This window comes from Dama dama, chromosome 12, assembly GCF_033118175.1.
Source record: "Dama dama isolate Ldn47 chromosome 12, ASM3311817v1, whole genome shotgun sequence".
Classification (NCBI taxonomy): domain Eukaryota; kingdom Metazoa; phylum Chordata; class Mammalia; order Artiodactyla; family Cervidae; genus Dama; species Dama dama.
Genome location: NC_083692.1, coordinates 77,874,030 through 77,888,035, shown reverse-complemented (window position 1 = coordinate 77,888,035; position 14,006 = coordinate 77,874,030). Strand labels below are relative to the sequence as shown.

At 38.9% G+C, this 14,006-nt stretch overlaps 2 gene segments (V, D, J or C); both read right to left on the bottom strand.

Annotated features, from left to right (window-relative positions):
- Window positions 1-4,214: 4,214 nt before the first annotated feature.
- Window positions 4,215-4,856, bottom strand: LOC133067027 (T cell receptor delta variable 1-like). The segment is given in 2 exon segments: window positions 4,215-4,543; window positions 4,758-4,856. Coding segments are annotated over 2 exon segments (378 nt in total).
- Window positions 4,857-7,697: 2,841 nt separating this feature from the next.
- LOC133067026 (T cell receptor alpha variable 29/delta variable 5-like) lies at window positions 7,698-8,413 on the bottom strand. The segment is given in 2 exon segments: window positions 7,698-8,107; window positions 8,279-8,413. Coding segments are annotated over 2 exon segments (462 nt in total).
- Between the last annotated feature and the right edge of the window lie 5,593 nt (window positions 8,414-14,006).

The window sequence follows — 14,006 nt, the reverse complement described above, 5'->3', positions numbered from 1 at the left end:
GGAGAAAGGGAGAGAGAGAAAAAAAGGTGCATGCACACGTGGGAGAGAGAAAGAGAGAGAGAGCCCTTTAGCCCCTCTTTTTATATGTTTTTTACTTCCTCCTGGGCCTGCTGTATGCAAATTGGGCTTAGGCAGGAGTGCTGTTCAACCCAAAGTCCTCACTCCCATCCTCGGACCTTCCTTTGACCTTCCTCTGTTCTATTTGCACGGACTTTTCCCTTCCTTGTCTTTTAGCCACTGCCATTTTGGACTCCTTTTCCCCATTCTATCTACCTAACAGACTGCCTTAACAAATTACCACAGACTGAGTAGTTTAGAAACAACAGAGATTTTTTCCCTCATACAGTTCTGGAGGCTGGAAGTTCAAGAACAAGGCACTGGCAGATTGGGTGTCTAGTGAGGACCGGCTTCCTGGCTCACAGGTGATGCCTTCTTGCTGTCTCCTCATGTGGTAGAAGGGGCAAAGGCTCTCTTTTAGTTCAGTTCAGTTGCTTAGTCCTGTCTGACTGTGACCCCATGAACCGCAGCATGCCAGGCTTCCCTGTCCATCACCAACTCCCAGAGTTTACTCAAAGTCATGCCCATTGAGTCAGTGATGCCATCCAGCCATCTCATCCTTCATCTGTCCCCTTCTCCTCCTGCCTTGAATCTTTCCCAGCATCAGGGTCTTTTCAAATGAGTCAGTTCTTCTCAGCAGGTGGCCAAATTATTGTGAGAGGGTAGCAGGCAGGAAGGCCAGGGGTCTCCAAATGGAGGAAATAGGCTACAAGTGTCAGACATTTTCATCTCTCTTAAGCGGCAGGAGGAAACAAACTAGTGACATTTTTTTCCTTCTCTATACAAATTTAAAAGGAGGTTTCTCTTAAAATACTGTGTTGCCATGACACCTGAGCTGAAAATCTGTATCCAGTTGTCTATTCTTTCACTCATACCATACTTTTAACTTCATAGTCTTAATATTTAAGGTAGACGAAGTACTTGTCTTGCTTTTTAAATTTCAGAGTGCTTTAAATAATCTTGACCTCTTAAAAATTACAACATTTTGAATTAACTTTTCCATTTCCACACACATACACAGAGATGAGACTGATGGGGACTTCATTGAATGTATTTATAAAATGTGAGAAGATTGACATTTTTGCCTCATCTTTTAATTCATGAACATGGTATATTCTCCCATTTATATGTGTGTGTTAGTCACTCAGTCATGTCCAATGCTTTGTGATCCCACAGACAGTAGCCTCCAGGCTCCTCTGCCCATGGAATTCTCCAGGGAAGAATACTGGAGTAGGTTGCATTCACTTTACCAAGGGATCTTCCTGACTCAGGGATCAAACCTAGGTCTCCAGCATTGCAGGCAGATTCTATACCAACTGAGCCACCAGGGACTCATTTGTATGCAACTACAACTTATTTTTTATAGTTTTATATGCTGTGGTATTGTAACTATATTTTACAAATTGAATCCTAAGTATATTGATTCTTATTTTTAGTACATTGATTCTTATGTGTTTTTGATAACATAAAAAATTTCATTTCTAATTTTAGTTGGTTGCATATAAAATATAATTTTAAATATTGTATTACTAAACTGCTTTAGTAATTTGTATATTATTTTGTATTGTTTATATCACAATCATATTTGTGATATGATAGTCCTTGATTTCTAATTATTAAAACTTTTGTTTCTTTTTCTTTCCTTTCTACACTAGCTAGGATCCAGTACACTGTTTAACAGAAATAGTTCTATTTGGCTTCCTTGAAAGGATTTAACATTTCACCATTAAGTTGGGTATTTGCTTGATGTTTATAGCATATACCCTTTACCAAAGTGAAGAAGGTTTTCTTTTATTCCTAAGTTGCTGGGAATTTCTTTCTTTATAATGAAAGAACACTGATTACACATTTAATACTTTTGTGTATTTTTTATTGATTGTGTATTGATGTTTTCATTAATGTGAATTATTACTTTGATTGATTTAAAGTGTTGAATAAGCATACATAGAGCCCAACTTGGTTGTGGGTGCTTTTATATAAAATGTTAATTCTTTTTGCTAATAGTTAATTTAAAAGTTTTGAATTTCTGTTCATTGAAAGACTCTATCTTATACCTTGTAAAAAATGTATTCATTCAAGTTTTAGTGTCAAGACTGTGGTGTCCTTTTACAGTGCCTACTCCTTTTTTTCTGTATTTAGGTAAGTTTGGTACACAAGCTATGATAAGTTACACTGTTATAATAAGCAACTCCAAATATCCATGGCTCAATGAAACAGTGATAATTCATTTTGAATCAAAGTGATTCTCTAGGTCAGCTATACTACATGTGATGACTAATGTTTTCACATTTGAACCTCTGTAAATATTGTATCAACACACAATTCAATAATCATCAGAGTCTGTGAAAGTAAAGGTTGAAATTTAAACTAGACAGTTAAATGCAACTATCATGAAGTGACACATGTCATTTCTATTCACATTTCTTTGGCTGAAGGAAGTCCTATGGCCCTGTGAGTCTTCAGGAGGCAATTCTTCTGCCTGGCTGGAGGAGAGGGAACTGGATAGAGTACTGATGAATAGGCATCATGTGCTCCATAGTTGAGCTCCCCACTTGTAACCAAGAACTCAGGTATTTCTTCTCCAAGGAAGATAGCTTAGAACCCCTGTTCAGTCACCCCTTTTGAGCAAAAGCAGGGTCTCTAATTGAGACCCTGTAGTTTTCGTCAGATGCCTCTTGGTGTGAAGATCTATGAAAAAACAAATAAGCAGAAAACAAACAAGCAAAGAAAGACAAGTAAGCTCCACATACTAAGTATACCATTACGGAGAAGACATTGGATTATATCATTCCAAGTTCTCTTGGGAAGAGAAGAGACACAGCGCTGATCTGAAGCAAGTCTATGGTCCCAGGAGGAATTGCTTGGGGCATTTCTTGCCCTATTTTGATGAGACTCTGTGTTTCATGTGAGGAGCTAGCTTGCTCATTGCTTTTCACATTCTCCGACTTAGCGCTCAAGGATATTCTTCTCCAGTATCTCCTTTGGCCGCATCTTAAGGACCGTCACTTCCTTACTGGTAAACAGGCTTCTCAGTCTTCTCTACCTGAGTTTGTTAAGAGCTGAAGAAATGCAGTTGACTTTCAAACATCGCAGGAGTCCAGGGTTGGGGGATAACCCTTCACAGAGTCAAAAAACTGTGTGTAACTTGTAGTAGGTCCTCCTTACACATGATTCCTCCATTATCTGAGGTTTTGTGCCCACAGTTCAGTCAGTCGAGGATCATGTAGTACTGTTGTATTTATTTTTGAAAAAAAGCTGTGTATAAGTGGACCACCAAGGTTCAAATCCACGTGATTTGTTCACGGTTTAACTGCATTGTGAATCCATAATAACTATAGTTTGTTTTAGGCAAAACTGATTTTGACCATCCAGGTCTTTCAAAAGATTGGTAACTTATTTATTTGATTCCAAAAAAGTCTTATGTGTTTAATTTTTTAAATAAAATACACATATATACTATACAAGGTAATCAGATGCATTAATATATTTGTGACAAGTGTTAAAATCAGGATGATATTGGAAGAGAAAGTGAAGTTTTTTTAGAATACTTTTTAATTTTTCGGCTGTGCTGGATCTTCATTGTCTTGCGCAGGCTTCTCTAGTTGTGCGAAGGGCCACTCTCTGGTCGCGATACTTAGACTTCTTACTGCAGGGGTTTCTCTAGGTGTGAAGCACAGGCTCTAGGGCACTGGCTCCGTAGTTGTGGTGAAAGGGATTAGCTTTCCTGCTCCACGTGGGGTCCTCCGGGGCCAGAGAGCAAACCTGTCACCTGCATTGGCAGGTGGACTCTTTACCATGGAGCCACCAGGAAAGCCCACGGATGGTTTTTACTACAGCTTCAGATCTGAATATCCAACAATTCAAGACTTAGAAACTATTGATTTTCCCAGAAAAAGTGTGTGCATTCAATCTGGTTGTTTAGAATTTTGTGATTTATTTTAACCCAAGGAACAAACATAGTATGTGGGCATCTCAGGAAATAGTGCAGTTTCATACACTGAGTTCACATAAGGGAACATATTTTATAGAAGAAAAGTTTGCATTAGAAGGTCTCAACTGTGTTACCACAGTGCCTGCCTTCTTCCTGTCTGTGGTTCATGGGATTTTCCTAACCCTCTGAGCAGCTGGCTGCCTTAATGCAGCTCTAAGGTTTTTGATTATCCTCTACTATCATTTCTATCACTGTGGTATTCCCAGAGAGCACAGAAATACTTCGCTGAGTCAGCCAGGTACAAGGAAGAGATGGTGAGGCTGATGAATTTTTTTCCCTTTTGAAAGTTTACAGAGTAGCGATCCCTCCTTGCATTTGCTTTATTATCATCCTGATAAATAAGGAATTCCATCCTTCCACCGGGAAACTGTCTGTACCAGTACAAAGTATACCTAGACCGAGAGGTTTGATATGTGCAGTCTATGGTCGCAGCTTCTCCTTCCCGCGCTGTTACTGCAGTCTGAGCTTGAGTTACTGTGTCAGCCATGCTGGATCCTGTGGAAAAAGGAGAAGACAGGGTTGGTCTCTGAAGTGACTCAGGGATCATGAGGGCTCGGTTAAGTTACGACACAGGGACAAGACAAGGGTCACCTAGTTGTTCATTTCCCCGCCTCTTTTCCCTCTGACCCCCCTGCCGGTCACAGCTTGCACGGGGCCACCCTTCAGCTCTAAGAGGACGCTGAGGGTCCAGGCTCAGGGCCACACGTACTGAAGCCAAAGGCGGCCATGAGCGCCCACAGCAGGCCCGGGCGGAGCATGACGGACCCGCTTCTCTGGTGGGAACTGCCCCTGTTCTTACTGCGCACAGACCCGCCCTTCTCTGAGCAGCTGAGTGCGGAGTCCCCGCGGCTTTCAGATGATTCCACCGCAAACAGGAAGTGATTTGCATAATAAGGGCGTTCCGTTCAGTTTATTCAGAGACTGAAACATCTACCCCACCACAAAACACTGTTTTGCTTTGATGTTTCCTGGAGGAATATCTTTAAAAAATGGCTATTGTAACTTGCAAGTTACAGGAATGAAGTTTAATTATCTTTTTGTTATTGAATTCTTGCTTAATACTACTGTGATAAGAGACTGTATTCCGAATGACTGAAATCTTTTGAAATAATTAAACCTTGCTTGAAGATCCAGAGTAGAGTCAACTTTGATAAATATTCCATATATATTTGAAAATAATCTGTATTATGTTGTTCTGGATTAAAGTATTCTATATATGTAAACTAGGTAAAAAATAGGTAATTGTCTTTGATAAGTAGAGAATATTTTCTCGCTACTTGAGGGAATATTGAGAGATGTGTGTTAATGTCCTGCCACAGGGGTTGTATATTTGCTTACTGATTATTTTCGAATCAATAAATTCTACAAGTTTAATTCTGCTGATTAACTCTACTGATTTATGTTGGATGTAGTTTGAAGCTATGCTATTATGTGCATGCACATAAACATAGAATTGTTTCTATCTTCCTGGTAGAGTGTGTACTGTATCGTTTTGAAGTGCTGTTCTGTTTTCTTAGTAGCAATTTCCATTTTAATGTCCAATTTATCTGATATTAGCATAGCTACTCAGTTTTCTTTTGGTTAGGGACTCCAGATCAAATGTCTCATTATTCATATGCAAAAGAATGAAGTTGTATCTCTCTGTCACCCACAATATTAAAGAGTTAACCTGAAATGAATCAATGACTTCTATATACAATTTTAAACTATCAAACTCCTAGGAGAAATCATAGATGTAAATTGTTGTGATCTTGAATTAAACAATGGTTTTTAAAATACTACGGCAATGCACAAGTAACTAAAAATGTAAATAAATTAGGCTTCATCAAGATTGCAAACCTTCTGTTTCAAAGAACAGTATCAAGAAAGTGAGAAAGACAACACACAGAGTGGGGAAAACTATTTGCAAATCATGTCTAGTAAGGCTTGAGTATTCAGAATACATAAAGAACACATATAACTCAAGAATAAAAATACAAATAACTCAAGGAAATTTTTTATATTAATCATTTTTTTTTTTTTTTAACTAGGGTTCTGAGGACAGTGGGAATACATGTAAGAAGTAATGTTACTTTCCTGTACACACAATAGATGGGCTTCCCTGGTTCAGGTGGTTCAGGTGGTAAAGAATCTGCTGGCAGTGCGGGATTCAATCCCTGGGTTGGGAAGATCCCTTGGAGAAGGGAATGGCAACCTACTCCAGTGTTCTTGCCTGGGAAATCCCATGAACCCAGGCTACGGTCCATGGGGTCGAAAAGAGTCAGATATGACTGAGTGACTAACACATTGTCTTCTTTTTTAATACACTATAGATACATTCAGTATATTCCCTTTTGTATAATTTTAAAATTTTATACCATATGCATTTATTTATTCAAAAATCAAAGAATAATTTGTATTAAAATTGTTTCACTACCAAACTACTGATGGGATGGTAGCGAAAGGTCATACAAATAGACAGTGGAAGTTAGAATATAAAGTGTCAAGATATCTTTTATTAGCTAACAGACTCATTTCATTACTACTCAATTGTAGGAAAGGAGATTTTCATGTAGGTAAATTTTCACCATGTAGATCAATAAGTTTGAAATTGTAAACTACTTGCAGTTTTGATTAACTGACAACCTACTGAAGACCTATGATTTACTAAACCTTTGGGATGTTTTCCACATCCTTTAGATTCATATGGATCATATAGTCATCCTAGAATGACCTTGGCCTCCTTCTTCCCGCTCAACATTGAACTGCATCCTAAATGTTCAATGCCCTATATCCGTCTCAGCAGAGAATAAGAATGGCTACCAATAATAAGGTCTTTATAGCTGACAAACCTCATGAGATGCTTGTATTTATTATTATGATTCACAGGACATCAACATTTACTTGTGAACAATGTGTCAAATATTGAATGTCATTCAGGGAAAGAGTACACAGCAAATGATTTGCTGAGGCATTGCCCAGAAGTACTTATAAGTGAAGAAGAGAGTAAACAAATGTGATTTGCAATATACATTCTCAAATACTTTACATGGAAAGGTTCATTTACCTAAGGGCTTCACAGGTGGTGACAGAGGCAAAGAACCCACCTGCCAATGTAGGAGACATATAAGAAACACAGTTTTGATCCCTGGGTTGGGAAGATCCCCTGGAAGAGGGCATGAAATCCACTCCAGTATTCCTGCCTGGAGAATCCCATGGACAGAGGAGCCTGGAGGGCTACAGTCCACAGGGTTACAAAGAGTCGGACACAACTGAGTGAGTAACACACACAGAGTTATCCAGAAACAATAATCATGTATTAAATTGTCCATTTTATACAAAACTTAAGCACATGGCTACTGATACTCAAAGGCACACCAGCATCCACTGGTGAAACTTGCAGTGGGATCTGGTTCCTTATCCTGAACACACTTTTCCCTGGAATACAAGCGTAACAAAGTACCCCATTCCAGGAGCAAGTCAGAACAAAGCATCATCGGTGACTGGAGTTCAGCTGACCCACAGCCTGTCTCTGAAAGTAAAAAAGGAAAATGGTTAGATTCCTGGACACCCAGGAGCCCATGGAATGTGCTTAACTCATTTGTGGAACTTGCCACCTATTGGTCTTCTTTGAAGCTCAGCTGCCTCACCCACTTTAAGGCACAGCTTCTCACGCTGCCGTGTATAATGGGGAACAAGTGTGTGTGCCTCTGAGTCTGAGTCCCCAGAGCACGTTTGCGTACAGGCTGCAGGTGCCTGGGGAGCACCGTGTGCCGGCTGCGCAGAGGTACAAGGCTGAGTCTCCAGGCTGGGAGGCCGAGATGTGCAGAGAGAGGTGTTTGGCACTTCTGTTCTGGAAGACTGTGAACCTTCCATCCTCATTTTTCTCTGAAACGGAACTTATTGATATCAGGAATGTGGGACGTTTTGCTGGGTAGACTCTGTACCAATGGAAGTAATTAAACATAATGTCATCATAGTCACAGTTTAGAATAGAAATCCCTCCTTCTGTCACACTCACGGACGGAGGATTTTGCTTAACCTGCTGCTGGTCACCATTCTTCTGTTGACTCTTCACCCCTGTTTGGAAAGAGAGTAACAGATTTCAAATTTTATTCTTAAAATTTCCACAGAAAACCATTATAAGCTAGAAGATATATTGAAATAAGAGTCCCCAATTATCTCATCTCCCAGCCTTGTGTTATTCTTGGAATTATTCTACTACATTTAAACTTCCTGCCTACAACTCACAGTCAGACTGGAGCCAGAGAATCAACAACAATGTTCCTAGGAGTTTACTCATTTCTCCTACAAAGACTCAGGTCGTCCTCTTTCCTGCCCAAGCAAACATAAATCTGACTGCCACTTCCTCCACTTCATTTATTTCCTTCCACTGAGTCTTCACATGTGAACAGCCCGGTTTTTAACCAAATTTATGTTTATGAAAGGAAGCACTGCCCCCTTTCGACCATATACAGAAAAGCCCTAAAAATGCGTTTCTGTGTTTCTTAAAGATCAGTTTGCAATCCCTTCCCTATAAAAACATTAAAATCAGAGTTTGTAAGAGAAAGAAAGATTTTCAGAGATCACATTATATATATGTACATATATATATATATATATATATAGAAAGAAAGAAAGTGAAGTCACTCTGTCGTGTCCAACTCTTTGTGATCCCATGGACTGTAACTTTCCAGGTTCTTCTGTCCATGGTATTTTCCAGCAAGAATACTGGAATGGGTTGCCATTTCCTTCTCCAATATAGAGAATTATGTTAGGTCAAGTGAGCGGCACTTTGCCAACTGGTGTATTTAGACAGGCACCTTATTTAAAATACTAAGAAGACTTGGTGTCTTGGGGGACAAGAAACATATGACGGTCTATCTAATACAATGGTTACAAATATATAACAATGGCAGTTTGAAATCTTTGTCTTCAATGCAGTTGCATTCTACATGGTCTTCAGAGGTGCAGTATTTGTTCTGGTTAAATAAATGCCACAAGGCAATTCAATCCGATGTAAATTCTGGGCATCTCTCTTAAAATCACAAACCCCCACAACAAAATTTACCCTCTGCATTAAATCACCCTTTGAACTAAATTATCTCTCTTAGAATTTGGATGGGATAATTTAATGTGTTCCATATTCTCAAATGACAAGAAATACACAATCCTGTAAAGTCTATAGAAAGAATGAGGCAATAGTGTTGAAAGGTACCAGAAGATGCCACAAAGGTAGCATATTTGTCTTCAGTCTCGCTTCACATCTGGTTGTCTTCACAGCTTAATCCAATGTGAGAGGCAAGGAGACACTCCTGCGCTCTCACTCTTAAATCAGTTGGGCCAGTGATGATAGCAGGTGAGGATAATTCCCGGAAGAGCTGTTCTATTGTGTGTTCTATGATGCAGGTAACAATATACAGAACTCTGGATTATTTTGTCTTCTTCTGAAAGAATGCTAGATTTGTTAAATTATACCTTAGAATCTGTTGAGGCTTACTTTAATCTCTTTTAGAGCAAAGTTTTTGTTTTTACCCCAGTTTTCTTTTAAATTAGAATTTAGCCCTCACCCCTAGCCTGCAGTCCTTGTTCTGGTGACTCCATTGAAAGTTCAAAGCATTTGCCAATATTCTTTACTCTGGAAAGGCCAGAGTTCTTACGTCTTCCCAGTACTGTGTAGTCTCTGAAATCTCCTTGGAGTCTTTAGACCCTCAAAGGCTGTTTCCTGCCAGCTCTATCCATGTCTCTCTGCACGTGCAGCTTGTGTGTAGGCTCAGAAGACCCCCACTAGAGATTTTAAGATTCTTTATACGAGGCTCACTTTTCTCTAATACCTTTCCCCTCAGATTCCAGTGGTGTTACCAGCCCTAACTCTGATCTCTGTTTCCTGCAAACAGCAAGCTGTCACTCTGCTAGGGCTCCAGGTCCTTGTGCTGAAGGTTTAGAAAGTCCCCCTAGGAGATGCCTTGTGAATGTTGGGGTCATTCTGCAGGTTTTCTTTCTCCTACAAACTATAAGCTTTCACTGTCTATGCTCCTTGGAAACAGTTGTTTCATACTTTTTTCAGTTTTAGAGTGGTTTACACTTAGAAGATAATTCCAGTATCAGCTATATATAAGAACCAAAAGTAGATTTTTCTCTTAAGATAGCATGTTTTTATGCATTTCCTCCATTTTTTCCCTCTAGTTTTATTGAAAAAATTTACATACTGCTCTGCATAAGTTCAGGGTGTACAACATACTGATTTGACTTATGCCATGAAATCGTTGCCAGAATAATTTTAGTGAACATCTGTTATCTTGTATAGCTACCAAGTTAAATTAACAAAAGCTTTCATAATTAGAAATCAAGGACTATCATATCACAAATATGATTGTGGTATAAACAGTGCAAAATAATCTATAAATATATTACATTACTAAAGCAGTTTAGTCATATAGTATTAAAATGTTTATAAATTTTAAAATTTTATATGCAAATAACTAAAAATTAGAAATGAAATTTTAATGTAATTCCCTTCTCATTCTCCCTGATAATGAGAATTCATAGGATTTACTCTCTTAACTTTCATGTAAAACAAACAGCAGTGTTAATTATATTTATGTTGTGTATTACATTCCTAGTACTTATTTATTTATAGCTGGAAGTTTGTACCTTTTGACTGCCTTCATCCTATTACCTCTCCCTCCAGCCCCTGCCCCTACTAACTATAAATCTGATCTCTTTTTCTATGAGTTTGATTGTTTGTTTGTGAAGTATATAACCGATCTATAATGCCAAGCTAGTTCCTTTTATACAACATAGTGACTCAGTATTTCAAAATGATCACAAGTCTCATCACCATCCAAAGATATTATACATACTAATTGATTATATTCCCTCCACTATTCATTTCATATCTGGGACTCATTTATATTGCGGCTGGAAGTTTGTACCACTTCATCTCCCTCATCTACTCCCTTCCTCCTCCTCATTCCCATCCCTCTGGCAATGCCTATTTGTTCTCTGCATCCATAACACTGTTTCTGTTTTGTTACATTTGTTCATTTGCTCTGTTGTTTACATGTAAGTGAAATCACACAGTATTTGTCTCTCTGTCTGGCTTATTTCACTATTTCCTCACTTTTAAAGGCAACTGTCATTTTTATTTCAGTCAAATAAATGTATCTTGCACATGTATCATATTTATAGTATTTTGTGCAGTCTATTTAAAAATGTTCTCTGCATTTAAAAGGAATAGGGTCTCTAGAGAACTAATACTCCTTATCATTAATTACTTTCGTGATTTTTTTTCATGGCTCTCAATGCAATTACCACCTGTCTGTACACCCTGAGTATGTAGATGTGCTTAGTGAATTTTGTTCCCCATATCCTTCACCTTATCACATTGTGATATTAAAACTATTCACTCCAAGAACTATTATATTTTATTTTAGGTCTCCCACCACATAAAGAGTCACCCATGCAGTGTTTTGTCACTTGAAAATTACATTTTAGGTCTTAAATTAGCCATGATCTGCCTTGTTTCACACATACATATGCTTTTCCTCAAATTGGAGCACTTTCCCTCCGTCAACCCTTTTTTGTCCTTTAGCCTGATCAGCTTCTATTAATCTATTAGTTTTCAAGCTGAGACTCCATATAATTCGGGAAGCTGTCTTTGACTGATATCTATTTGTATTTATAACACTTACTTTGGAACTATAAGATAACAAAAATGGGTTCCCCACTGGATACATATTCAAAAAGGGAAGGAACTCATTTTTTATTGGAAGCTCCTTATCTAGTACCTAACACATATTAAATGCATATTTGTTGAATGATTGAATATATGAACTCTGCGAGTAACGGTGGGTGGAGAATATGTCCGCAGCTGAGGATTCTTGAAAGATGTACAAAGATGGTGACTCATTTTCTAAAGAGGAAATAGGAATTTCTATTGACTGGAAATTAGCTTTTTTCTAACGGTCTTCCAAAACATAAAAGAGGATAATGATATAAATGATATTAGTAAATACTATTGAATATGAACAAAATTAACAATTAAATGCACTGTAAGAAGTTGAAACAAAAATAAGTGAAGGATTACAGGCCCTTAACTGCTCTTTCTTTGACACTTTCAGTTCAGTTCAGTCGCTCAGTCATGTCTGACTCTTTGTGAATCCCATGGGCTGCAGCATACCAGTCCTCCCTGATCATCACCATCTCCCAGAGCTTGCTCAAACTCATGTCCATCAAATTGGTGATGCCATCCAACCATCTCATTCTCTGTCTTCCCCTTCTCCTGCCCTCATTCTTTCCCAGCATCAAGGTCTTTTCCAATGAGTCAGTTCTTCACAGCAAGTGGCCAAAGTATTGGAGCTTCAGCTTCAGCATCAGTCCTTCCAATGAATATTCAGGACTGATTTCCTTTAGGACTAGTTTAAGGTTTGACTTTCTATGATTTTCCTTCATACATGAGAATAATATGGGTTATGAATAAACAGCCTTCAGGCTGAATATACCCATTTTAACACAGAGCCTTATAACTAGCTTTAAGATTTGCTAACTGGAATTACTGTGTCACTGACTCTCTAATTTAGGGATTAGGATGTTAGAAATAGTTCTATTTAGGAAATGAAAGAGATAGTTACTAGATTGAATATTCATCAGCATTTCCATTTTTTTTGAAAGTGAAATCACTTAAATTTATCCAGAGTCACTTCTTAATACCATATTAGGTGTGAGTAAAAACATTCAGACTCCTCTACCTCATGTTGGGTTTGGGCACTGCAGACACACATCTGGGTTCAGACTTCAGGTGCTTGGGAAGCACTGTGTCCCCACAACAGAATATATGTGGCTGAGTCTTTAGTCTGGTGTGCAGAAAGTTCTGCCCAGCCTTCATACTAAGAGTGGCTCTTGGCTTCTTTTATTCCCCCATTTAAGTGTATTTAAAAAGGAAAATAGAGCTTTTTCCAGGGTTCTGTCTATACTAGTGTAAGCTATAAAAAAAGTGTTGAAGAGAAGGTGAGACTGGTGCTTTCTTGCCCTTAGAGATGGAGGGATCAAGGGTTCTGCTCTACACTGAACCAGCTGCTCACTTCTGTCCAGAAAGACAGAATCAGATAGGAAACAGTGGATCAATGTATAGATTTTACCTAGCTATGGAGATCTCCAGAAGACCTGCTTATGTGCCTACTCTGCAGTGTCAAGTTGTAGTTCTATAGAAATGCTTTCTGCAGGAATCAGGAGATGCAAGACAATGAGATTTCAATTCTAATCCCATTGGGCATCTGCTCCCACTCAGGGGGTTGGGTCCTCAACTCTGGTTTTGCATACAGGCTGCAGGTGTCTGCAGAGCACTGTGTCTCCACAGCACAGAAGTAAGTGGCTGAGTCCTCAGGCTGGGAGTCTCTGATGTAGAGTTGACTGTAACGCTCCTTGCTATTGATGGTGGATTTTAGTCTTCCTTTTTGCTGCATTCCTGAAGCTATGTAAAACAAGGAGATGAGGCGTCTATTAGGATTTTGTTGGAACCACTGCACACTGATCATGGAAATAGAATAACTGCATATCAGAGAGGAATTTCTGCCCTCTTGGAGAGTCAGAACCCCAGGACTCTGCTCCACCTTCATCTGCACTCTGAGCCCTGTTGAGAAAGAGAGAAAAAGGCACAGGTGAGGGTCCCTGAACAATGACTGTGGCTGTTTGCAAATGGAGGGCATTTTTCTCTAGTTTACATCCTCATGGTGGAGGATACAACCCAACAGACTCATGTTCTCACTTCCTCCATCTTCCCCTCCACTTTGTTCCTTTCTAAATTCAAGTGTGATGTTTCTTCATGTTCCCCCAGGATGTTCTTAACTCACAGCAAATCTGTATCCACAGGAGGCTCAGCAAGACTCTTCTTTGTGTCTTCATGATTCTTTACTCTTTTGATACAAGGACCCACTTTGATGTCAAATTCCTTTAAATATTGGTATTCATCATATCTGGA